At 50.8% G+C, this 27,630-nt stretch overlaps 1 protein-coding gene across 1 annotated transcript; it reads left to right on the forward strand.

Moving 5' to 3' along the window:
- The first annotated feature begins 20,611 nt into the window (after nucleotides 1–20,611).
- LOC100501661 (uncharacterized) lies at nucleotides 20,612–21,769 on the forward strand. Its single transcript, NM_001196339.2, has one exon. The coding sequence runs from the start codon at nucleotides 20,666–20,668 to the stop codon at nucleotides 21,665–21,667; it is 1,002 nt and encodes a 333-aa protein (NP_001183268.1). The 5' UTR covers nucleotides 20,612–20,665; the 3' UTR covers nucleotides 21,668–21,769.
- Nucleotides 21,770–27,630: the final 5,861 nt, after the last annotated feature.

The following is a 27,630-nucleotide window of genomic DNA, read 5'->3' on the forward strand; positions in this document are numbered from 1 at the left end:
AAGTGCAAACACAGGTGCCAAAATGTGAAAATATGCCCATGGATGGACAAGTTGCAAATCACAAGTAAAGGTATGTTTCTAAGCCTTAGTACATTGGTTTTGTGTACTAATATTCTTGTCTAAGTGTTAGAAACAGAAAGAAGAAGAGAAGAGAAGACTTGGCTGTGTACAGCCAAGAGGCTGTTTTGGTCTGGGGCACCGGACTGTCCGGTGGTGCACCGGACAGTGTCCGGTGCGCCAGGCTGCCCCAGCTGAAGAGGCCGCTCTCGGGTTTTTCTCCGGCGACTTCGGCTAAAATTCACCGGACTGTCCGGTGTGCACCGGACTGTCTGGTGAGCCAACGGTCGGCCGAGCCAACGGTCGGCCGCGCGATCGGCGCGCGACACGTGGCCGAGCCAACGGTCGGAAGGAAGCACCGGACTGTCCGGTGTGCACCGGACTGTCCGGTGCGCCAGATCTGCAACGGTCGGCAACGGTCGGCTTCGCTGTTTATGGAAACAAATCGGGCACCGGACAGTGTCCGGTGTGCACCGGACTGTCTGGTGCGCCCGACGACAGAAGGCAAGGATAGCCTTCCAGATGTGCTCTCAACGGCTCCTAGCTGCCTTGGGGCTATAAAAGGGACCCCTAGGCGCATGGAGGAGTACACCAAGCATTCCTACAACTCTTCTAAGCACCAAGACATCAATCTCACGCATTCGTTTCATTGTGATAGCATATAGAGCTCTTGTGGAGTTGTGAACTCTTTGTGTTGCGTTGCGAGCTCTTGTTGCGACTTGTGTGCGTGTTGTTGCTCTGATTTTCGAGTCTTGTGTGCGTTGCTCATTCCCACCTTACTTCGTATTTCTTTGTGAACTCAATTGTAAGGGCGAGAGACTCCAAGTTGTGGAGATTCCTCGCAAACAGGAAAAGATCAAAGGAAAGAAAAACACCGTGGTATTCAAGTTGATCATTGGATCACTTGAGAGGAGTTGAGTGCAACTCTCGTCCGTTGGGACGCCACAACGTGGAGTAGGCAAGTTTTGTACTTGGCCGAACCACGGGATAACCACCGTGTCAACTCTGTGATTGCTTTCTTGTGGTTATTGTGTTTTGACTCCTCTCTAGCCACTTGGCCATACTTGTGCTAACTCTTAACAAGTTTTTGTGGCTTAAGTTTTTGAAGTTTTACAGGATCACCTATTCACCCCCCCCTCTAGGTGCTCTCACTATCACCAGTATCTTCAGATAAACCTTCCAAAATTTCCCTTGTAATCTTTTCTGTATTCGTCTTTGATATTGATTCAAGAAAGCCAAGATTCTTCTCCTCAAGAAGGCTTAGCTTTGCTTCAGCAACAACTTTCTTATCTTTAGACATCTTCGGAATCGCTAAAAACCGCTTTAAAAGCCGAAGCTTAAAAAACTTACAAGTTAAGCAAATCTTGTTGCGCAGGAGCTAAAAACTGAGTAAGCAAGAGCAGATGGCAAAGAAAGCGTACCAAATGACATTGCGGTGTGTTGTTATTTATACATCTGGCGCATTGAGAACAGGAGGGCCCCGTTTGACATTGACTGTTGCTATTCTAGCAAGAGGAAGGTGTTTTTTCGGACCTTCGGCTTAGGGCCTTTGTCCATATCGCAATCTGAATTTATTATCCTAACAAATTAATATCACAAGGGGCTACTGTTGGGGGCCTCCGGCTTCCGAAGGTCCTCAAAAACATGATTTGACAATGTTTCTGGAGTATAATACATGAGCAGGTACCTTTGGACACGAACCCTTCGGACAAGTCAAAATTGCTGGATGAAGAAACACAAAGAGAACGAAGGATGGAACAGAGTCGAAGCTGTGCGCAAGGAAGCTTCAGTAGGATGTCAGAAAGGAGGAAACCGACTTGAAGAGGAAAAGACTATTTAGACCCCGATAGATTACTATAGAGTTATTATCAAAAGCAAAGGGCCTGAATGTAATTTTACATGGGCTGCGACCTGTGCCTATAAATAGGTGAATAGTACTCCCGTACTGTTCACGCTGACTTGGCATTTGCTCTTGCATCACGCTTGTACTTTTACCTTCTTTCAAGACAAATGTATATTTGTAACTCAACATCATTTCTATTCTTCTATAGCAATAAAATAAAAATGAGTTGATAATGATACATAACTATTCATGTTATCTTTTATATTCCATGTAATTCCCTTTTCATTATGATATGTAATGTTTATGAAGGTATGTCCTTCATAACCTTCGTCCGAAGATCATTATATCTCAAGGGAAATAATGCTTCGAAGGACGAAGGACTTTAACGTTTAAACGTTTTCTGTGTTGCCTTGTTCTTAATTCTTAGCATTTGAGAACAAGTCCCCAACAGTAGCCCATGTCAAGCAGGGAAGCAAGTTGGTGTTCATCATCCACATAAGAACATCATGACGACCGACAGGCCGCTTGAGCTACTCCATATGGATCTATTCGGCCCGATCGCTTACATAAGCATCGGCGGGAGTAAGTATTGTCTTGTTATTGTGGATGATTATTCTTGCTTCACTTGGGTGTTCTTTTTGTAGGAAAAATCACAAACCCAAGAGACCTTAAAGGGATTCTTGAGATGGGCTCAAAATGAGTTTGGATTGAGGATCAAAAAGATTAGAAGCGACAACAGGACGGAGTTCAAGAACTCTCAAATTGAAGGCTTTCTTGAGGATGAGGGCATCAAGCATGAGTTCTCTTCTCCCTACACACCACAACAAAATGGTGTAGTGGAGAGGAAGAATAGAACTCTACTTGACATGGCGAGGACCATGCTTGATGAGTATAAGACTTCGGATCGGTTTTGGGCGGAAGCAATCAACACCGCTTGCTACGCCATCAACTGTCTCTACCTTCACCGAATCCTCAAGAAGACATCATATGAACTCCTAACCTGTAAAAATCCCAATGTTTCATATTTTAGAGTCTTTGGTAGCAAATGCTTTATTCTTATTAAAAGAGGTAGAAAATCTAAATTTGCTCCTAAGGCTGTAGAAGGCTTTTTACTTGGTTATGACTCAAACACAAGGGCATATAGAGTCTTTAACAAGTCCACTGGACTGGTTGAAGTTTCTTGTGACATTGTGTTTGATGAGACTAATGGCTCTCAAGAAGAGCAAGTTGATCTTGATGAGCTAGATGATGAAGAGGCTCCGTGCGTCGCGCTAAGGAACATGTCCATTGGGGATGTGTGTCCTAAGAAATTTGAAGAGCCTCCACAAGATCAACCATCTTCTTCCATACAAGCATCTCCACCAACTCAAGATGAGGATCAAGCTCAAGATGATGAAAATGAAGATCAAGAAGAGCCACCTCAAGAGGAGGACAATGATCAAGGGGGAGATGCCAATGATCAAGACAAGGAAGATGATGAGGGTCAAAGACCACCACACCCAAGAGTCCACCAAGCGATACAACGAGATCACCTCGTGAACTCCATCCTCGGCGATATACAAAAGGGGGTAACCACTCGATCTAGTGTCGCTCATTTTTGTGAACATTACTCCTTTGTGTCTTCTATTGAGCCATACAGGGTGGAAGACGCATTAAGAGATTCGGATTGGGTGTTGGCAATGCAAGAGGAACTCAACAACTTCACGAGGAGTGAGGTATGACATTTAGTTCCACGTCCTAACCAAAATGTTGTAGGAACTAAGTGGGTCTTCCGCAACAAGCAAGATGAGCATGGTGTGGTGAAAAGGAATAAAGCCTGACTTGTGGCCAAGGGATATTCACAAGTCGAAGGTTTGGATTTCGGTGAAACCTATGCACCCATAGCTACGTTTGAGTCAATTCGTATATTACTTGCCTATGCTACTTACCATGGCTTTAAGCTTTACCAAATGGACTTGAAAAGTGCCTTCCTCAATGGACCAATCAAGGAGGAGGTCTATGTTGAGCAACCTCCCGGCTTTGAAGATAGTGAGTACCCTAACCATGTGTATAAACTCTCTAAGGCGCTTTATGGGCTCAAGCAAGCCCCAAGAGCATGGTATGAATGCCTAAGAGATTTTCTTATCGCTAATGGCTTCAAAGTCGGAAAAGCCGATCCTACTCTCTTTACTAAAACAATTGCTAATGATTTGTTTGTATACCAAATTTATGTTGATGATATTATATTTGGGTCTACTAACAAATCTACTTGTGAAGAGTTTAGTAGTATCATGATTCAAAAATTCGAGATGTCTATGATGGGGGAGTTGAAGTATTTCTTAGGATTTCAAGTCAAGCAACTCCAGGAGGGCACCTTCATTAGCCAAACCAATTACATTCAAGACATACTCACCAAGTTTGGGATGAAGGATGCCAAGCCCATCAAGACACCCATGGGAACCAATGGGCATCTCGACCTCGACACGGGAGATAAATCCATAGATCAAAAGGTATACCGGTCGATGATAGGATCTTTACTTTATTTATGTGCATCTCGACCGGATATTATGCTTTCCGTATGCATGTGTGCAAGATTCCAAGCCGATCCTAAGGAAGTTCACCTTAGGGCCGTGAAACGAATCTTGAGATATTTAGTTCATACTCCTAAGTTTGGTCTTTGGTACCCCAAGGGATCCACTTTTGATTTAATAGGATATTCAGATGCTGATTGGGTAGGGTGTAAAATTGATAGAAGGAGCAGATCAGGGACTTGTCAGTTCTTAGGAAGATCCCTGGTGTCTTGGGCTTCAAAGAAACAAAATTCCGTAGCTCTTTCAACCGCCGAAGCCGAGTACATTGCCGCAGGCCATTGTTGCCCGCAATTGCTTTCGATGAGGCAAACCCTTAGAGACTATGGTTACAAATTAACCAAAGTTCCTCTCCTATGTGATAATGAGAGTGCAATTCACATGGCGGATAATCCCGTTGAGCACAGCCGCACTAAGCACATAGCCATTCGGTATCACTTTTTGAGGGATCATCAACAAAGGGGGGATATCGAGATTGCTTATGTTAGCACCAAAGAACAACTAGCCGATATCTTTACCAAGCCATTAGATGTGAAAACATTTACCAAACTTAGGAATGAGCTAAACATTCTTGATTCTAGGAATGTTGATTGATACTTTGCACACATAGCTCATTTATATACCTTTGATCATCTCTTTCATTTGCTATGACAAATGTATTGTCAAGTGTATTTTATACCAAGTCATAGATTGAAAGGGAAATGGAGTCTTCGGTAAAGACAAGGCTTCCACTCCACTCCATCGTATTATTTATCCTTCGTCGACACTCCGCATCGCTCTCCAATTTGGTATCATCTTCACTCATATATTATTTGCCAAAGGGGGAGAGAGTTTGAAAAGGGCTTATATTTCACTCACAAGTATCCGTTTTTGGCGATTCATGCCAAAGGGGGAGAAAGTATTAGGCCCAAAGCAAAAGGACCGCACCACCACCAATTTCAAAAATGTAGTCTTTCATTTTGTATTAAAGAAGTTTTTCAATTGGTATCTTAATTTTGATATAATTTCAAATTGGTATAACCTCCTTCAAAATTAATATCTAAAACCCTCTTGAACACTAAGAGGAAAATTTCATTAAGGGGGAGTTTTGTTTAGTCAAAGGAAAAGCATTTGAAACAGGGGGAGAAAATTTCAAATCTTGAAAATGCTTCTTTCAATCTTATTCATATACCTTTGACTATTTGCAAAAAGACTTTGAAAAGAATTTCCAAAAGATTTTGCAAAAACAAAACAAGTGGTGCAAGCGTGGTCCAAAATGTTAAAATGAAGAAAGCAATCCATGCATATCTTATGAAAATGAAAATTGGTTTAACTCCAAGCAACCTTTGTACTTACCTTATGCAAACTAGTTCAATTCTGCACTTATATATTTGCTTTGGTTTGTGCTGGCATAAATCATCAAAAAGGGGGAGATTGAAAGGGAAATAGGGTCAAACCTTTTACTAAATGATTTTGGTAGTTGAATTGCCCAATACAAATAATTGGACTAACTAGTTTGCTCTAGATTATAAATTCTACAGGTGCCAAAGGTTCAACACAAACCAATAAAAAGTCCAAGAAAGGGTTCAAATAAAAAGAGCAAAAGACAACCGAAGGCTGCCCTGGTCTGGCGCACCAGACTGTCCGGTGTGCCACCGGACAGTGTCCGGTGCACCAGGGAGATCAACTTCGAACTTGCCACCTTCGGGTTTCTGGGATTGCTCTCCGCTACAATTCACCGGACTGTCCGGTGTAGCACCGGACTGTCCGGTGTGCCAAAAGGATTAACGGCTACAGCGCCAACGGTCGTCTACAAAAGGTGAACAGTGAGCTACAGTGCGCGGACAGCGAGCGCATAAGTCAGAGCAGGCGCAGATGGCGCACCGGACATTGAACAGGACCTATCCGGTGCACCATCGGACTGTCCAGTGGCCCCACTTGCCAGAGCTCCAACGGTCGAACCCTAACGGTTGGGTGACGTGGCTGGTGCACTAGACAGTGTCCGATGGCGCACCGGACAGTCCGGTGCGCCCGTCGACAGCAGCCTTCCCCAACGGCCACTTTGGTGGTTGGGGCTATAAATACCCCCCAACCACCACACTTCAAGGCATCCAAGTTTTCAGCCAACACATTCAATACAAGAGCTAGTGCATTCAATACAAGACACAATTAGAGTGAATCAAAATCTCTCCAAGTCCTAATTCCACTCAAAGCAATAGTGACTAGAAGAGAGTTTTGCCGTGTTCGTTTGAGCTCTTGCGCTTGGATCGCTTTTCTTCTTCTCCATTTCTTGTTCCCAAGTTCTTTGTAATCAAAGCAAGAGACACCAATTGTGTGGTGGTCCTTGTGGGGACTAAGTGTCCCAATTGATTGAGAACAGAAGCTCACTCAGTCTAAGTGACCGTTTGAGAGAGGGAAAGGGTTGAAAGAGACCCGATCTTTGTGACCACCTCGACGGGGAGTAGGTTTGCAAGAACCGAACCTCGGTAAAACAAATCATCGTGTCACTTTTATATTTCTAACACTAACCCCGGCTTGTAGTTGTGCTTAAACTTTATAAATTTCAGATTTGCCTATTCACCCCCCTCTAGGCGACTTTCAGGTTGTGACTCTTTTGCCTAAGGGTTACACTGCTCTTGAAATGAAAAATTTTAGACCTATTTGCCTCCTGAATGTTTGTTATAAAATCATTACCAAGGTTCCTAACAACATGTTAGCTCATTGTATTACTAAAGTGATTAATGAATTTCAATATGGGTTTATTCAGGGAAGATACATAATGGATGGTGTTGTTTCCCTGAATGAGATCCTTCATGAGGTAAAAAAAGAAGCAAAGTGGTGTGGTTTTCAAAGTTGATTTTGAAAAGGCTTATGATAAAGTTAACTGACATTTTCTTTTCTGCATGCTAGAGAAAAAAGGTTTTGGGAGCACTTTGAGTGATTGGGTGATGAGAACTGTTAGAGGGGGCAAAGTTGCCATCAAAACCAATGATATTGTTGGCCCTTATTTCACGACTCACAAAGGGGTGAGGCAGGGGGCCCTTCTCTCTCTTCCTCTTTAATCTTGTTGCAGATGGTTTAGCTTGTTTGATTCATAAAGCTCAAGATGAAGGTCTTATTAAAGGCCTCATTCCTCATATCATAAGGAATGGTTGTTGTTGCCTTTAATATGCTGATGACACTATTTTCTTCATTCAAGTTGTTTGGAGGGGGCAAGGAATCTCAAGTTTATTCTTTGCCTTTTTGAACAAATGGCTGGGCTTATGATTAACTTTCATAAAGGTGAAGTTTATTGTTTTGGTGAGGCTAATGATGTCAGAGATTTGCATGCTAATATCTTCACTTGTCCTATCAGTAATCTTCCCATGAAGTATCTTGGGGTTCCAATTGATAACAAAAAAACTCAGCAAAAATCTTTGGAGTTCTATTGAAGAGAAAGTGGGGAAAAAACTTGTAGGTTGGCAAGAAAAGTTTTTGAGTTTGGGTGGTTGTCGGGGACCATAATTAGGGGTACCCCCAAGACTCCTAAACTCGGCTGGTAATCACCATCAGCACAAGCTGCAAAGGCCTGATGGGCGCGATTCAGGTCAAGGCTCCGTCCACTCAAGGGACACGATCTCGCTTCGTCCGAGCCCAGCCTCGGGCAGGAACAGTAGACCCAGACGGATTCACGCCTCGCCCGAGGGCCTCCTCAAGCAACGGGCGCACCTCCGACTCGTCCGAGGCCCAGCTCGGGCAGGCTTCGCAGTGAAGCAACCTTGGCCGGATTGCCACGCCAACCGACCATATCGCAGGAGCATTCAATGCAAGGATCACCTGACACCTTATCCTGACGCGCGTTCCTCAGTCGACAGGGCCGAAGTGACCGCAGTCATTTCGCCCCTCCACTGACTGAATTGACAGGAAAACAGCGCCGCCTGCCCTGCTCCAATTGCTGTGCCACCCGCCAGGGTGAGGCTGACAGCAGCCAAGTCCAGCCTCAGGCGCCATAGGAAGCTCTGCCTCGCCCGACCCCAGGGCTCGGCCCCCGCCTCGGCCTCGGAAGGCGGTATCCGCCTCGCCTGACCCCAGGGCTCAGACTCAACCTCGACCCCGGAAGACGGTCTCCGCCTCGCCCGACCCCAGGGCTCGGACTCAACCTCGACCCCAGAAGACGGTCTCCGCCTCGCCCGACCCCAGGGCTCGGACTTAGCCTCGACCTCGGAGGAGTCACCGCCTCGCCCGACCTTGGGCTCGGACCGACCACGCTACAAGGGGATACATCATTACCCTACCCCTAGCTAGCTCAGGCTACGGGGAATAAGACCGGCGTCCCATCTGGCTCGCCCCGGTAAACAAGTAATGATGGTACCCCGCGTGCTCCCATGACGACGGCGGTTCTCAGCCCCATACGGAAGCAAGGAGACGTCAGCAAGGATCCGACAGCCCCGACAGCTGTGCTTCTACAGGGCTCAAGCGCTCCTCCGACGGCCACGACATCACATGAACAGGGCACTAACACCTCTCCGACAGCCACGTCGGCATGTACATAGGGCTCTGGCTCCTCTCTGCTAGACACGTTAGCACATTGCTACACTCCCCATTGTACACCTGGACCCTCTCCTTACATCTATAAAAGGAAGGTCCAGGGCCCTCGTACGAGAAGGTGGCTGCGCGGGAGGACGGGCTGACGGACAGTCTCTCTCTCTCCCTCGCGAACGCTTGTAACCCCCTACTGTAAGCGCATCCGCCCTGGGCGCAGGATAACACGAGCCGCGGTTTTCCCCCTTGTGTTCCATCTCACGCCGACCCATCTGGGCTGGGACACGTAGCGACAATTTACTCATCGGTCCAGGGACCCCCGGGGTTGAAACGCCGACAGTTGGCGTGCCAGGTAGGGGCCTGCTACGTGTTGACGAACAGCTTCCCGTCAAGCTCCAGATGGGTAGTCCCCAGCAACCTCTCCAGCCCGGGGCGCTGCTCCATTTCGGGAGTCTCGAGTTCATGTCCCTCGACGGCAGCTACGACATGGTACTCCTTCCTCTGCCGCGCGACAACGACGGCCGTCAGCCCGTCTGACGGCGGCGGAATCGACGACGTCTTCCCCGCGTGGCGGAAGAGCAGCATCCGGGTCTGTCCCGTCACCTTCCCCGCCGATGGAGGAGGAGGTGGGGCAACCATGGCCAAGCAGGAGGTGGCGCCTCGTCGGCTGTCGAACGAGTCGATGACGCCGGCGCCCCAACGGGGGACACGTCGGGCGTTGACCTCGCGTCTGAGACGAAGACGAGCATCGTTTCCCCGCAACACGCCAACCCCAAGCGGACGGATGACGCCAGCACGCTCGCGAAGGACTTGCTGGGCGTTAGCCTCGTACCTGAGATAACGGTGCAGTCCGTCCCCGACGCGACTTCGTCACCATCCGTCGATCAAGAGGTACCGTCCGTTTTCCACCCTGTGCCTTTTAGATTCCGCTTCGACCCACCAAGCGACCCTGCTTCGGTGGACGCTTTCATAAAGGCATATCCTAACCTTCCGGGGTACCATATGTGGTCAACCTAGGACCGACTGACGGCCGTCTCGACCTACGGGCCCCCGGGTTCCAAGGAAGATGACGAGCCCGACTCTGGTTGGGATCTCTCCGGGCTCGGTAACCCTAGTGCCATGCGAGACTTCATGGCCGCATGTGACTACTGCCTCTCCGATTACTCCGATGATGGCCACAGCCTTGACGACGAGGACTGTGGCCCAAGTCGCGAATGTTTCCACGTCGATCTAGGGGGTCTCGACGAAGGCAACCATCTTGGTATGCCGGAGGACGGCGATCCCCCTAGGCCTGCGCCTCGCGTTGACATCCTTCAGGAGCTAGCTGTGGTCCCAGTCCCTACGGGGGGTCAGGACGCACAGCTCGAGCAAATCCGCGAGATGCAGGCCAGGCTCGACGAGGAAGCAGGACAACTTGTGCAGCTCCGGCAGAACATCGGGCAGGAGTGGGCAGGCCAAGCACCAGCCGGAGAAGCGCGTCATCTGGCCCAGGACGTCTAGCACCGCATCGCCGACGATGCCAGGGCAAGGCTGCCCCCAGCTTCCAGTGGGGTCGGCCAGAACCTCGCTGCAGCAGCAGTACTACTTCGAGCAATGCCGGAGCCATCCACCACCGAGGGCGGCGTATCCAGGGAGAGCTCAAGAATCTCCTGAAGGATGCCGCGGTCCGACGGGCCGAAAGCTCTGCCTCCCAAAGGCAGGGGTACCCCCCGGAGCATCGCGCCGCGACTTCCCGATTCATGAGGGAAGCCTCGGTCCACACCGGGCGCACGCGGGACGCAACGCCTGTAGCCCCAGGTCGCCTCGGCAACGAGCACCACCGCCGCGACCGTCGAGCCCACCTCGACAAGAAGGTGCGCCGAGGCTACCACCCCAGGCATGGGGGACGCTACGACAGCGGGGAGGATCGGAGCCCCTCGCCCGAACCACCCGGTCCGCAAGCTTTCAGCCGGGCCATACGACAGGCGCCGTTCCCGACCCGGTTCCGAACCCCGACTACCATCACCAAGTACTCGGGGGAAACAAGGCTGGAACTGTGGCTTGCGGACTACCGGCTGGCCTGCCAGCTGGGTGGAACGGACAATGACAACCTCATCATCCGCAACCTCCCCCTGTTCCTCTCCGACGCTGCCCGAGCCTGGCTGGAGCATCTGCCTCCTGCACAGATCTCCAACTGGGACGACCTGGTCAAAGCCTTCGCCGGCAACTTCCAGGGCACATACGTGCGCCCTGGGAACTCCTGGGATCTCCGAAGCTGCCGCCAGCAGCCGGGAGAATCCCTGCGGGACTACATCCGACGATTTTCGAAACAGCGCACCGAGCTGCCCAACATCACCGACTCAGATGTCATCGGCGCGTTCCTCGCCGGCACCACTTGCCGCAACCTGGTGAGCAAGCTGGGTCGCAAGACTCTCACCAGGGCGAGCGAGCTGATGGACATCGCCACCAAGTTCGCCTCTGGTCAGGAGCCGGTCGAGGTCATCTTCCGGAAGGACAAGCAGCCTCAGGGGTGCCAGCAGGAAGACGTCCCCGAGGCGTCCGCTCAGCGCGGCACCAAGAAGAAGAGCATGTATTGCCCGTCCAGAGACCGGTCTACTTCATCAGTGAGTGCCAAAAGGCCTCGGGTAGGATTGCAAAGTGGGCGGTGGAGATCATGGGCGAGACAATCTCGTTCGCTCCTTGGAAGGCCATCAAGTCCCAAGTCTTGGCGGACTTTGTGGCTGAATGGGTCGACACCCAGCTTCCAGCAGCTCCGATCCAACCGGAACTCTGAACCATGTTTTTCGACGGGTCGCTGATGAAAACAGAAGCAGGCGCGGGCCTGCTCTTCATCTCACCCCTCGGGAAACACCTCCGCTACATGATGCGCCTCCATTTCCCGGCGTCAAACAACATGGCCGAGTACGAGGCTCTCGTTATCGGGTTGCGCATCGCCATCGAGCTAGGGGTTCGGCGCCTCGATGCTCGTGGCGACTCGTAGCTTGTCATCGACCAAGTCATGAAGAACTCCCATTGCCGCGACCCGAAGATGGAAGTCTACTGCGATGAGGTTCAGCGCCTGGAAGACAAGTTCTACGGGCTTGAGCTCAACCACGTCGCTTGACGATACAACGAGACTGCGGACGAGCTGGCTAAAATAGCCTCGGGGCGGACAACGGTTCCCCCGGACGTCTTCTCCCGAGACCTACATCAACCCTCCGTCAAGACCGACGACACGCCCGAGCCCGAGGAGGCCTCGGCCCAGCCCGAGGCACCCTCGGCCGCCGAGGGTGAGGCACTACGCGTCGAGGAAGAGCGGAATGGGGTCACGCCTAATCGAAACTGGCAGACCCCGTACCTGCAATATCTCCACCGAGGAGAGCTACCCCTCTACAGAGCCGAAGCTCGGCGACTGGCGCGGCGCGCCAGGTCGTTCGTCTTGTTGGGTGAAGAAAAGGAGCTCTACCACCGCAGCCCCTCAAGCATCCTCCAGCGATGCATATCCATCGCCGAAGGTCAGGAGCTATTGCAAGAAATACACTCGGGGGCTTGCGGTCATCACGCAGCACCTCGAGCCCTCGTTGGAAACGCCTTCCGACAGGGTTTCTACTGGCCAACCGCGGTGGCTGACGCCACTAGGATTGTACGTACCTGCCGAGGGTGCCAATTCTACGCAAGGCAGACACACCTGCCCGCTCAGGCCCTGCAAACAATACCCATCACCTGGCCGTTTGCTGTGTGGGGTCTGGACCTCGTCGGTCCCTTGCAGAAGGCACCCGGGGGCTTCACGCACCTGCTGGTCGCTATCAACAAATTCTCCAAGTGGATTGAGGTCCGACCCCTAAACAGCATCAGGTCCGAACAGGCGGTGGCGTTCTTCACCAACATCATCCATCGCTTTGGGGTCCCGAACTCCATCATCACCGACAACGGCACCCAGTTCACTGGCAGAAAGTTCCTGGACTTCTGCGAGGACCGACACATCCGGGTGGACTGGGCCACCGTAGCTCACCCCATGACGAATGTGCAGGTAGAGCGTGCCAACGACATGATTCTGTAGGGACTCAAGCCAAGGATCTACAACGACCTCAACAAGTTCGGCAGGCGATGGATGAAGGAACTCCCCTCGATGGTCTGGAGTCTGAGGACGACGACAAGCCGAGCCACGGGCTTCACGCCATTCTTTCTAGTCTATGGGGCCGAGGCTATATTGCCCACAGACTTAGAATACGGCTCCCCGAGGACAAGGGCGTACGACGACCGAAGCAACCAGGCCAGCCGAGAAGACTCTCTGGACCAGCTGGAAGAGGCTCGGGACATGGCCTTACTACACTCGGCAAGGTATCAGCAGTCTTTGCGACGCTACCACGCCCGAGGGGTTCGGTCCCGAGACCTCCAGGTGGGGGACTTGGTGCTTCGGCTATGACAAGACGCCCAAGGGCGTCATAAGCTCACACCTCCCTGGGAAGGGTCGTTCATCATCGCCAAGATTTTGAAGCCCGGAACATACAAGCTGGCCAACAGTCAAGGCGAGGTCTACAGCAACGCTTGGAACATCCGACAGCTACGTCGCTTTTATCCTTAAGATGTTTTCAAGTCGTTCACATACCTCGTTCTCTTTACATATGCAAAAAGAGTCTAACCGTCAAGGAAGGGTCAGCCTTGCCTCGGCAAAGCCTGACCCTCCCTCGGGGGCTAGAAGGGGGGAACCCCCTCTGCGTCAAAATTTTCCTCAGAAAAAGTCTTTCTGTCAGAACGTCTTTCGCGCTTTTCGACTACTTCGATAGTGGAATCCTGAAAACGCGGAGTACACGTAAGCGGCAAGGCCGACCGAGCCGAGGGACTCCTATGCCTCCGGGATACGGATACCTCACTCATCACCTTCTGCGATAAGTAACTCTCGCTAGGATAAGCGATTCTGCTGCCGAACAAGTCTTAACGCTCAAAAACCTTCCTGGCAGAACGATTTTTCGTGCCTTCTCGACTATATCGATAACAGAATCCTACGGATGAGTAAGAGTACACGTAAGCGGCAAGGCCGACCGAGCCGAGGAACTCCTACGCCTCCGGGATACGGATACCTCACTCATCACCTTCCGTGAAAAGTAACTCTCGCTCGGATAAACGATTCTGCTACCGACGAACAAGTCCTGATACTCGAAACAAGGGGAAAAGAAACGCAGCTCTATAACACGACGATGATATGTTTGGTCCTCGGTGGCCGCAAAAAACATACGCACACTACAGATAAACTGTTCCTGCAGGTTCAGACATTAGTAGGGGGAGCAGCAGCACCCTCGGCATCGACTCCACCTTCGGCGGAATCCGACCTGGCCTCGGACAGCAACACGGTCAGAGGATCTCCACCTCGAAGGAAGATGTCAGCACCGCGCCTGGGCCATCGCCGCCAGGGTCTCCTCCAGGAACCCGACCCGAGCAGATGGCTCGACCGGCCGCTCCATAGCCTCAGCCAGCTGACCCCCGAGGACATCAGCCCGACTCATGGCCTCGGCAGCCCGACTCCAGGGTTGGTCCCGCCAGTGGACGACCTGGCCAGGTTCCAGTCGCCGCTGCTAGCCTCCTCGGCCTAGGAAGTCCCCTGCTCCTGGGCCGACGAAGTTTCTTCTCCAGCCGACTCCGCCTCTGTCCACGCTCACACCGCTGCCTCCGGCTCCGGCTCATCGCAGAGCGGCTGAGGGTTTTCTTTAACTGAGCAAGAGAATCCTTGGGCGGCAAGGCCGATCGAGCCAAGGGACTCCTACGCCTCCGAGATACGGATATCTCACTCATCACCTTCTGCACGGGGCAACTCACACTTGGTTAAGCGGTCCAGCTAGCCGACATGCGAGTCCTGGTGCCCAAAATGAGGAAGAAACACGGTATTGCACTCAAATACCTAGATGTTCAGGCCTCGACAGCCACAATGAACAGACACCAGCACTCAAGGTGCCATTACAAACGGAACTCCGGTTCCACTCCCGCGGGTATGAACAACCTCCACATCGGAGAGCCTGCGGGACGACAAACTCTGGGTGACTCGCCGGCGACCTCTGCAGCAGCAGTGATGGTCCCAGGGCGGACGCTACTGCTGGAAGGCTCTCGTTCGCGTCCCCACTCGAGGGACGAAAACCAGACATTAAAGCCAAAGCGCACCGGCAGGTCCTCACTCCCGTCCTCGCCACGAGAACGAGAATGGGACCGTCCCAGAACACGAGTACCGCCCTCGCGGCGTACAACGTGTTGTGAGACCCCCCGGTGCGGCTGGCCACCGTCGCCCGAACAGAGGACGGAATGCTGCACCCTGGCTGGGCAGCAGCAGTTCGCCTTCCCCGGCATGGCTGGAGGACGCCTCCTCCGCAGAGCTGGAGGATGGTTTCCACCCCCAGAAGCCGGAGGAAGAAGCGGGACGCTAGCCCACGCGAAGGCAGGCCCATACGGGAGGTAGAGCTCCGGCTCAGCTCGCCCCCGCCCCAGCAAGGATGATGAAGATCCTTGAAGCTGAGGGCGGGGCAGAGGCCGCAACCCGGCTTGCTTCTCCCCACCGTCGAACTGGTGGTCACCGTCTTGGGTGACCATTGGTGAGGGGATGTAGCCGGGCTGCCTGATGAAAATCCTTGAAGCCGAGCGATGGCTGAAAGGTGTCAACCTCCGCAAAGTTGCGCTCCTCCAACAGCAGCAAGATGAAAGCAACGCGGGCGCTCCCCATCCGGGGGCTCGGAAGGCGGAAGGGCACGGTGCATGAGGAGAGTGCGAAGGTGTGGCTACCACCCGGGGGTCGATCCCTTTTTAAAGGCGACTCTCCTCACTCGCGTCCTCAGGCGTCGCGGACTAAGTCTTCACCAACGCGCTCCAAGGTCCTTCCCCTACGACACGGGGGCTGGGTCCCACACGCCATGCAAGTTGGCCGGGACAAAAGAAGCCAAACTGCCACGCGTGGAGCGTGTAACCGCCCAGCGGTTACAAGAACTCCTCCATCTTCGCCTAAACCAGTGGGTGAAAGGGCGGACCGCCATGCAGGCGGCATGCAACTGCACCACATAGATGCACCCTTTCGACTTCGACGCATCCAGCGTGGAGGCCCAGGCCCACACGTCATGTAACTGGCGCGCCGGTTACTACGTGCGAAAAACTGCACCGCCACTTACGCCAATGTCGCGCCTCCTCGACTACAGAACCGGTGCCGCGACTCGAGGCAACCCTGCGCATGGCCCAACAGTGCCAACCAAGCACATCGGTCACAGGTCAGTCAGCCGCGGGAAAAGGCGCGACGGTCGATATGGCCAAAAGTGGGCCGACAGTAATGGCGGCGGCAGGCGGGCAGAAGCAGCAGTCAAATCATCTGCAGGCTCACGTCCCCTCCTGGGGCAGCAGGGGAGCCCTCTCCCACAGCATGAAGACGACGCGCCCGTGTTCCGTCCCTCGAACGGCTCACACAACGGCTGCCCCGCGAACCACTCGTCCCGTCGCATTGACTCCGCGGCAGGGCAAGCGACACCTTTGGCAGTCGAAGCGGGCGACGCTTCACCTCCACCATAATGTCCGCGTCAAAAAAGGTGCGCCACATCGTTCAATTTTGTATCCTTTTCCTCTTCCCCTTTCTCTCTCTTGCTACAGGGACCGGGAAAGGGGATACTCCGAAAGGGATCCTTCCCCGCGAAGGAAGCGGGCCCCGAGCCATCCTACTGATCAGAGGTTCGAAGGCTGGCCCCTCGGAAGGGTTCGACAGCCGCCTCAGAGCACTCGGGCTCCGCTCCCACTACTGATCAGGGGTTCGAAGGCTGGCCCCCCGAAGGGTTCGACAGCCGCCTCAGAACACGTAGAGCGAGGGATAACTCTGGGTACGTCCGATACATGGCCGAGGCTCGGGCTACGCTCCCAAGGTACCCTAGGACATTTCCGAGACCAGCAGGAGCGATTCTGTAACGGAATCCCATCAGAGGGAGGCATCAAGCCCTCGGACCCTATCAAACGGGACCGGGTCCGGCAAATCACCCGCAGGTACTTTTGGAGCGCGCCTCTGGGCCACTAGCCGACCCTTATCGAACGGGGCACGGGCGTCCACTCGGATCACCCGTTAGCAACTCACTGGAGACACCATGTTCGGCGCCCTCCGAGGGCAATATGGCGCTTTCCCCCTCCTCCTTGTGGAAAGGCGACGAAGGGGCGTATGATAAAAGCCGAGTCAGTCCTTGACCATCCTCTCGCTCTGTGTAGAGGCTCGGGGGCTGCTCTCGCAAACCCGGCTCCAGCCAAACCGTTGATGGCGTCAACATACCAGCCCGAGAACTCGGAACCTGACCATGCACCTGGGCTATGATCAGATTGCATGAGGGGACAACCAGACCGGCCGAGGTGTCACGAAAGGCGCTAAGACCTCGGAGGAGTCAGACCACTCCTCCGAGGCCTCGGGGGCTACACTCGGCGGATGCGCTCGCGCGCACCCACCGGAACAGAATGTAACCGAGAAAGGTCGGTCCCCTTGCAAAAAAGTGCGATAAAGCCTCCAAGCGAGTACCAACACTCCCTTTGAGGCTCGGGGGCTACTATCGGGGACCATAATTAGGGGTACCCCCAAGACTCCTAAACTCGGCTGGTAATCACCATCAGCACAAGCTGCAAAGGCCTGATGGACGCGATTCAGGTAAGGCTCCGTCCACGCAAGGGACACGATCTCGCTTCGTCCGAGCCCAGCCTCGGGTAGGAACAGTAGACCCAGGCGGATTCACGCCTCGCCCGAGGGCCTCCTCAAGCAATGGGCGCACCTCCGACTCGTCCGAGGCCCAGCTCGGGCAGGCTTCGCAGTGAAGCAACCTTGGCCGGATCGCCACGCCAACCGACCATATCGCAGGAGCATTCAATGCAAGGATCACCTGACACCTTATCCTGACGCGCGTTCCTCAGTCGACAGGGCCAAAGTGATCGCAGTCATTTCGTCCCTCCACTGACTGACCTGACAGAAAAACAGCACCGCCTGCCCTGCTCCGACTGCTGTGCCACCCGCCAGGGTGAGGCTGACAGCAGCCAAGTCCAGCCTCAGGCGCCATAGGAAGCTCTGCCTCGCCCGACCCCAGGGCTCGGCCCCCGCCTCGGCCTCGGAAGACGGTATCCGCCTCGCCCGACCCCAGGGCTCGGACTCAACCTCGACCCCGGAAGACGGTCTCCGCCTCGCCCGACCCCAGGGCTCGGACTCAGCCTCGACCTCAGAGGAGTCACCGCCTCGCCCGACCTTAGGCTCGGACCGACCACGCTACAAGGGGATACATCATTACCCTACCCCTAGCTAGCTCAGGCTACGGGGAACAAGACCGGCGTCCCATCTGGCTCGCCCCGGTAAACAAGTAATGCTGGTACCCCGCGTGCTCCCATGACGACGGCGGTTCTCAGCCCCCTACAGAAGCAAGGAGACGTCAGCAAGGATCCGACAGCCCCGACAGCTGTGCTTCTATAGGGCTCAAGCGCTCCTCCGACGGCCACGACATCACATGAACAGGGCACTAACACCTCTCCGATAGCCACGTCGGCATGTACATAGGGCTCTGGCTCCTCTCTGCTAGACACGTTAGCACATTGCTACACTCCCCATTGTACACCTGGACCCTCTCCTTACATCTATAAAAGGAAGGTCCAGGGCCCTCGTATGAGAAGGTGGCCGCGCGGGAGGACGGGCTGACGGACAGTCTCTCTCTCTCCCTCGCGAACGCTTGTAACCCCCTACTGCAAGCGCATCTGCCCTGGGCGCAGGATAACACGAGCTGCGGTTTTCCCCCTTGTGTTCCATCTCGCGCCGACCCATCTGGGCTGGGACACGCAGCGATAATTTACTCGTCGGTCCAGGGACCCCCCGGGGTCGAAACGCCGACAGTGGTAGATTGACTTTAATGAATAGCTGTTTGAAAAATGTCCCTCTTTACATGTTATCCATTTATCCTGCTCCTAAGTTTGTGGTTAGGAAAATGGACATTTATAGGAAAAGGCTTCTGTGGCAAGGAGGACATAATTCAAGGAAAATACACTTAGCTAATTGGGCCACATTTTGCTCTCCAAAAAATTAGGTGGGTCTGGGTGCTCTAAACCTTGAAAATATGAATGATGCTTTGATGACCAAATGGTTGTGGAATATAGAAAACTTAAATGGCTTGTGGCAAAAATTTATTAATGAAAATACATTAAGGGAAAACCCTTTATTTCTGTTAAAAAAGACATAGTAATTCTCATTTTTGGAAAAAAGTGTTGGACGAGAGATGTGTTTTATAAGCACTGTAGGATGATTGTTGGCAATGGTAGGAAAATCAGTTTCAGTTTCTGGAAAAACACTTGGACTGGTGATTCTCCTTTGGCTGCCAGGTTCCCTTGTTTATTTGATCTGACGCATGATAAATATATTTCAGTCAATAAAGTCTTGTCTTCAAATTTTTTGGCCCTCTCCTTTAGGAGAAGGATCATGGACAGTTTAAACTTGATGTATGATGAACTGATTGACTGTTGCAGCAGTCAACAAGTGACTGGCCAGGAAGACAAGATAGTTTGGACCCTTGGTAAAAATGGTTTTTCTGTAAACTCCCTTTATAAAAGAAAAATATGCCATCTGGCATATGTGCCTTATCAGTTTTTGTGGAAAACCAAATTACCTTATAAAATTAAGGTATTTCTTTGGTTGGTTGTGAGAAACAAAATTCTCACAAAAGATAATCTGAAAAAAAGAAACTGGCATGGATTAAGTGATTGCTGCTTCTGTGGTCACAATGAATCGATTGAGCACTTATTTTTTTTGACTGTCTTGTTGCTAGATATGTGTGGAGGGTAATTTAGGTTGCTTTATGTTTGGACTTCATTCCAAAAAATATTAAGGAACTTTCCGGCATTTGGATGAAAGGTCCTAAGAATAAGATCACTAATATGTTCTTGTTTGGGTGCGGTGATGTTTTATGGGCTATTTGGAGAACCAGAAATGATTGGTGCTTTGGTGATAAATCTTTGTTTGATCACTCTAACGTCATATTTTTTGCTGCTTCTAGCTAGATTCCTAGGCTATTCGACAGAAAGAGAAGGAAAAAATGGTGGTACAAGGAAGCAAGCTCATCAGAAGGACGACAAGTGAAGTTTTGTGACGTGCCTATGGTTGAAGACCTAGAAATCGTCTTATTACTGGGTAGTGGGTTCCAAAGCTTTTGGCTATATTTGCTTGTCTTGCATCTACCTGTAGGTTGTTAATGTTGAACTTCTGTGTGTTTGCGTTGCCTATTGCATTTGATGTAATAAGCAAAGCTTATGGATGTTATCAGGGCTTGTGTCTCGCTACGGTAGATCTCTTTTCTATCAATTTAGCTAGGTATTATAGAGGTTTTTTAGTGTTGTGCTTGTGCTAGTCAAAGTAGGCCTGGCTGCTTTTAGTAGCGTTCCTTGTAATGTACTTGTTTCTATTTCTTAATGAAATAGGGAGCTCTGCTCCGTGGAAAATAAAAACTAATTATCATGTAAATTTGTGGACCTTACGCGCCCAGTAAATTTGTGGACCTTACGCGCCCAGGGAAACTTGCACGAAATTGTACATTCATGAAACTAACCTGTCAAGCCTTGACTCCTGTGCATGGCACACTGAGGTCTCCTTTTGTATATAAGGTACCCAAGTCCGGACTCCGGAGGACACTGCACTGCTCACCGGTCACCACAAGCAGCGAAGAATCGCCCGACCCAAAACCTTATTGCCTTGCTGGCTGCAATGGTCACCAGCCCTCTCCGGCTACTCCCCGTGCTCTTGTCGCTCTGTATAATCTCCATCATCCACCTGTGTCCTGGCGTCGTCTCCACTTCGCCCCTCTCCTTCGACGTGCAGTTCATACCGTGGGGCTACGACCCACAGGAAGTCGGCTTCCATCAGATCATCGCCCCAAGAAACCTCAGTAGCAGAATCCATGCGAGCCGTCCGTACACGGCCCACCAGAAGAGTCAAGTGCTCCCTCGCAAGAAGCGGAAGAAGTTCGTGCCTGACAGGTGCGACTGCTCAAAGCAGATCGACGGGGTGATGTACATGCGCCCGGCGCCGCTCCGGGACGAGGCCACCGGCGACGTCGCAAGCTTCAAGATGACCTTGTGTTACAGAATCAACCCTCGTCAAGCAGATGATGGTACCGAATTCAACCACGGTGGCCGCAACATTGGTCTGTTCCTGTTCCTCGTACCTTACCCCTGGAATTCCAATGATGAGAGGATAGAGGTTGGGCTCCACAGCAAGTGCATAGAGGCGAAGATGAAGCAGTACAGCAGCATCGGCGGTGACGCAGTAGTGTGTGCCCATGTCCACTACGACAGCGCCAAGGAGCTGCTGATCACCAACGTCCTCGTGGACGACCATTCCTGCACCTGCGGAAGGAAACTCAACCGGAGCAGCATGCCCAGGGAGGCGGCCGTCGGTTTTGCCTCGATCAACGCCGGCGACCCGATTGAGCTGCGAAACATTATTACCTGGGCGTTCCATTCCAAGCTGGAGTCCAAGGATCCCCCGCTGATGACGACGCAGCCTGCTCAAGTGGAAACCCCAACCGGCGGTGAGGAGAGCTCCTGGCCGATAGACAGGGGGCAGCAGCGATTCCGTGTGGATCCTTGGACTAGGAACGCTGAATTGAATCTACAGTACCAGCGGAACTGGCAACGGAATTGGCAGCTCACATGTAGTCTCAGCATCTCTGTAGGCTATGGAAACACAAATGGTGACATGGATTAGAATTCAAGCTACCAATTCTACCTGCAGGCTAGGGGGTATATGAAACCTAATGAAAAATTGAAGTAATATGAAAAAGAAAACTTAGATGCAGGTGGTTTTTTTACAATTTTCTCGGTAATATCGTGATATGAAATGGCTATTATTATATTACTTGTGCTATTGTATGTTTATATTTGGAATTCAGGCTCCGGCCTCCCCATCCTTTCACTGGTCTCTACTACTACTTAAGACGTTAGTGTATAGATGGCCAATAAGCAGGAGGCCCGCGAGTCTGGCACGAAGCCCGCTGTTTGGGCCCGGTCCGAGTCTGGCACAGCCCGGTTCGAGCCCGGCACGGCCCAGTTCTATGTGGGCCCGGGCCGGCCCGGCACGAATAAGCGGGCCGGGCTCGGACAACAAACTAGGCACGGTGGGCTAGCCCGGCACGACCCGTTTACCTCTAAGCACGACCCGCTTTTTGCACTAAAACATGCTTTTCGACCCGCTTTCGACCCGCTTTTTTCGTGCTAAACTGCGGGCCGGGCTCGGACAAAGAATCGAGCCCGCGGGCTTAGAAGGCTGATAGTCGCCTAGAGGGGGGGTGAATAGGGCGAAACTGAAATTTACAAATATAAACACAACTACAAGCCGGGTTAGCGTTAGAAATATAAACGAGTCCGCAAGAGAGGGCGCAAAACAAATCGCGAGCAAATGATGAAGTGTGACACACGGATTTGTTTTACCGAGGTTCGGTTCTCTCAAACCTACTCCCCGTTGAGGAGGCCACAAAGGCCGGGTCTCTTTCAACCCTTCCCTCTCTCAAACGGTCCCTCGGACCGAGTGAGCTTCTCTTCTCAAATCAAAGCTGGGAACAAAACTTCCCCGCAAGGGCCACCACACAATTGGTGCCTCTTGCCTTGATTACAATGGAGTTGTGATCTCAAGAACAAGTGAGAAAGAAAAGAAGCAATCCAAGCGCAAGAGCTCAAATGAACACGGCAAATCACTCTCACTAGTCACTAGGGCTTTGTGTGGAATTGGAGAGGATTTGATCTCTTTAGTGTGTCAAGAATTGAATGCTAGAGCTCTTGTAGTAGTTGAGAAGTGGAAAAACTTGGATGCAATGAATGGTGGGGTGGTTGGGGTATTTATAGCCCCAACCACCAAACTTGACCGTTGGCTGGAGGTGTCTGCTCGATGGCGTACCGGACAGTCCGGTGCACACCGGACAGTCCGGTGCCCCTGCCACGTCATCACTGCCGTTGGATTCTGACCGTTGGAGCTTCTGACTTGTGGGCCCGCCTGGGTGTCCGGTGCACACCGGACATGTACTGTTTGATGTCCGGTGCACCGGTATGGGCGTGCCTGCCGTCTGCGCGCGCTGCGCGCGCATTAAATGCAGCGCAGGGAGCCGTTGGCGCCGCAGGGAGCCGTTGCTCCGCTGGCACACCGGACAGTCCGGTGCACACCGGACAGTCCGGTGAATTATAGCGGAGCGGCTGCCACGCGAACCCGAGGCTGGCGAGTTCCGGAGACCGCGCTTCCTTGGAGCACCGGACATGTCCGGTGCACACCGGACAGTCCGGTGAATTATAGCGCGCCGTCTTCCGAGAATTCCCGAGAGTGAAGAGTTGGAGTCTGAGTCCCCTGGTGCACCGGACAGGTACTGTTCACTGTCCGGTGGCACACCGGACAGTCCGGTGCGCCAGACCAGGGGTGCCCTCGGTTGCCCCTTTGCTCCTTGATTGAATCCAACACTTGGTCTTTTTATTGGCTGAGTGTGAACCTTTTACACCTGTATAATCTATACACTTGGGCAAACTAGTTAGTCCAAAGATTTGTGTTGGGCAATTCAATCACCAAAATTATTTAGGAACTAGGTGTAAGCCTATTTCCCTTTCAATCTCCCCCTTTTTGGTGATTGATGCCAACACAAACCAAAGCAAACAGAGATGTGCATAATTGAACTAGTTTGCATAATGTAAGTGTAAAGATTGCTTGAAATTGAGCCAATATAACTACTTACAAGATATGCATGGAATGTTTCTTTCTTATTTAGTATTTTGGACCACTCTTGCACCACATGTTTTGTTTTTGCAAAATTTTTGGAAATTCATTTCAAAGATCTTTTGCAAATAGTCAAAGGTGAATGAATAAGAGTTTGCAAAGCATTTTCAGGATTTGAAATTTTCTCCCCCTGTTTCAAATGCTTTTCCTTTGACTAAACAAAACTCCCCCTAAAAGAGATCCACCTCTTAGTGTTCAAGAGGGTTTTGATATATCATTTTTGAAATACTACTTTCTCCCCCTTTTGAACACAATAGGATACCAAATGATAAATACTTTTGGAAAGCAATAAGTTTTTTTTTTTGAATTTGGTGGTGGTGGTGCGGTCCTTTTGCTTTGGGCTCATTTCTCCCCCTTTTTGGCATGAATCACCAAAAACGGAATCATTAGAGCCCTCGAAGTAATTTCTTCCCCTTTGGTCATAAGTAAATGAGTTAAGATTATACCAAAGACGAAGTCCGGTCCTTTTGCTTTTGAGCTTTTACTCTCTCCCCCAGGGATGAAGTCCTTTTCTTTGATGCTCATTTTTCCCCCCAAAGAATAGAGAGTTGCTCGGAGTGACGGCGAAGTATGAGTTACGGAGTGGAAGCCCTTTTTTTCTTTGCCGAAGACTCCAATTCCCTTTCAATATACCTATGACTTGGTTTGAAATAGACTTGAAAACACATTAGTCATAGCATATAAAAGAGATATGATTAAAGGTATTCAAATGAGCTATGTGCGCAAGCTAGCAAAAGAAATTTCTAGAATCAAGAATATTGAGCTCATGCCTAAGTCTGGTAAAAGATTGTTCATCAAGTGGCTTGGTAAAGATATCGGCTAATTGATCTTTAGTGTTAATGTAAGAAATCTCGATATCTCCCTTTTGTTGGTGATCCCTAAGAAAATGATACCGAATGGCTATGTGCTTAGTGCGGCTATGCTCGACGGGATTGTCGGCCATTTTAATTGCACTCTCATTATCACATAGCAAAGGGACTTTGGTTAATTTGTAACCGTAGTCCCGCAGGGTTTGCCTCATCCAAAGCAATTGCGCGCAACAATGTCCTGCGGCAATGTACTCGGCTTCGGCGGTGGAAAGAGCGACCGAATTTTGCTTCTTTGAAGCCCAAGACACCAAGGATCTTCCCAAGAATTGGCAAGTCCCCGATGTGCTCTTCCTATTGATTTTGCACCCCGCCCAATCGGCATCCGAATAACCAATCAAATCAAATGTGGATCCCCGAGGGTACCAAAGCCCAAACTTAGGTGTGTAAGCCAAATATCTCAAGATTCGTTTTACGGCCGTAAGGTGGGATTCCTTAGGGTCGGATTGGAACCTTGCACACATGCAAACGGAGAGCATAATGTCCGGTCGAGATGCACATAAATAAAGCAATGAACCAATCATCGACCGGTATACCTTTTGATCCACGGACTTACCTCCCGTGTCGAGGTCGAGATGCCCATTGGTTCCCATGGGAGTCTTGATGGGCTTGGCATCCTTCATTCCAAACTTGGTTAGGATGTCTTGAGTGTACTTCGTTTGGCAAATGAAGGTGCCCTCTTGGAGTTGCTTGACTTGGAATCCTAGAAAATACTTCAACTCCCCCATCATCGACATCTCGAATTTCTGTGTCATGATCCTACTAAACTCTTCACATGTAGACTCGTTAGTAGACCCAAATATAATATCATCAACATAGATTTGGCATACAAACAAGTCATTTTCAAGAGTTTTAGTAAAGAGTGTAGGATCGGCCTTGCCGACTTTGAAGCCATTAGTAATAAGGAAATCTCTTAGGCATTCATACCATGCTCTTGGGGCTTGCTTGAGCCCATAAAGCGCCTTAGAGAGCCTATATACATGGTTAGGGTACTCACTGTCTTCAAAGCCGGGAGGTTGCTCAACATAGACCTCTTCTTTGATTGGTCCGTTGAGGAAGGCACTTTTCACGTCCATTTGATAGAGCTTAAAGCCATGGTAAGTAGCATAGGCCAATAATATGCGAATTGACTCAAGCCTAGCTACGGGTGCATAGGTTTCACCGAAATCCAAACCTTCGACTTGGGAGTATCCCTTGGCCACAAGTCGTGCTTTGTTCCTTGTCACCACACCATGCTCATCTTGCTTGTTGCGGAAGACCCATTTGGTTCCTACAACATTTTGGTTAGGACGTGGAACCAAATGCCATACCTCATTCCTTGTGAAGTTGTTGAGCTCTTCTTGCATCGCCACCACCCAATCCGAATCTTGAAGTGCTTCCTCTATCCTGTGTGGCTCAATAGAGGAAACAAAAGAGTAATGTTCACAAAAATGTGCAACACGAGATCGAGTGGTTACCCCCTTATGAATGTCGCCGAGGATGGTGTCGACGGGGTGATCTCGTTGGATTGCTTGGTGGACTCTTGGGTGTGGCGGCCTTGGTTCCTCCTCATTCTCCTTTTCTTGATCAATTACATCTCCCCCTTGATCATTGCCATTATCTTGAGGTGGCTCATCTTCTTGATTTTGCCCTTCATCAACTTGAGCTTCATCCTCATTTTGAGTTGGTGGAGATGCTTGCATGGAGGAGGACGGTTGATCTTGTGCATTTGGAGGCTCTTCGAATTCCTTAGGACACACATCCCCAATGGACATGTTCCTTAGCGCTATGCATGGAGCCTGTTCTTCACCTATCTCATCAAGATCAACTTGCTCTACTTGAGAGCCGTTAGTTTCATCAAACACAACGTCACATGAGACTTCAACTAGTCCAGTGGACTTGTTAAAGACTCTATATGCCCTTGCGTTTGAGTCATACCCAAGTAAAAAGCCTTCTACAGTTTTAGGAGCAAATTTAGATTTTCTACCTCTTTTAACAAGAATAAAGCATTTGCTACCAAAAACTCTAAAGTATGAAATGTTGGGCTTTTTACCGGTTAGGAGTTCATATGATGTCTTCTTGAGGATTCGGTGAAGATATAACCGGTTGATGGCGTAGCAGGCGGTGTTGACCGCTTCGGCCCAAAACCGGTCCGGTGTCTTGTACTCATCAAGCATGGTTCTTGCCATGTCCAAAAGAGTTCGATTCTTCCTCTCCACTACACCATTTTGTTGAGGCGTGTAGGGAGAAGAGAACTCATGCTTGATGCCCTCCTCCTCAAGGAAGCTTTCAATTTGAGAGTTCTTGAACTCCGTCCCGTTGTCGCTTCTTATTTTCTTGATCCTTAAGCCGAACTCATTTTGAGCCCGTCTCAAGAACCCCTTTAAGGTCTCTTGGGTTTGGGATTTTTCCTGTAAAAAGAATACCCAAGTGAAGCGAGAATAATCATCCACTATTACAAGACAATACTTACTCCCGCCGATGCTTATGTAAGCAATCGGGCCGAATAGATCCATGTGGAGTAGCTCAAGCGGCCTGTCGGTCGTCATGATGTTCTTGTGTGGATGATGGACTCCAACTTGCTTCCCTGCCTGGCATGCGCTACAAATCCTGTCTTTCTCAAAATGAACATTTGTTAATCCTAAAATGTGCTCTCCCTTTAGAAGCTTATGAAGATTCTTCATCCCAACATGGGCTAGTCGGCGGTGCCAGAGCCAACCCATGTTAGTCTTAGCAATTAAGCATGTGTCAAGTTCAGCTCTATCAAAATCCACTAAGTATAGCTGACCCTCTAACACACCCTTAAATGCTATTGAATCATCACTTCTTCTAAAGACAGTGACACCTGTATCAGTAAAAAGACAGTTGTAGCCCATTTGACATAATTGGGAAACAGAAAGCAAGTTGTAGTCTAAGGAGTCAACAAGAAAAACATTGGAAATAGAATGGTCAGGAGATATAGCAATTTTACCAAGTCCTTTGACCAAACCTTGATTTCCATCCCCGAATGTGATAGCTCGTTGGGGATCTTGGTTTTTCTCATATGAGGAGAACATCCTTTTCTCCCCGGTC

Source organism: Zea mays, chromosome 3 (genome assembly GCF_902167145.1).
Source record: "Zea mays cultivar B73 chromosome 3, Zm-B73-REFERENCE-NAM-5.0, whole genome shotgun sequence".
NCBI lineage: Eukaryota > Viridiplantae > Streptophyta > Magnoliopsida > Poales > Poaceae > Zea > Zea mays.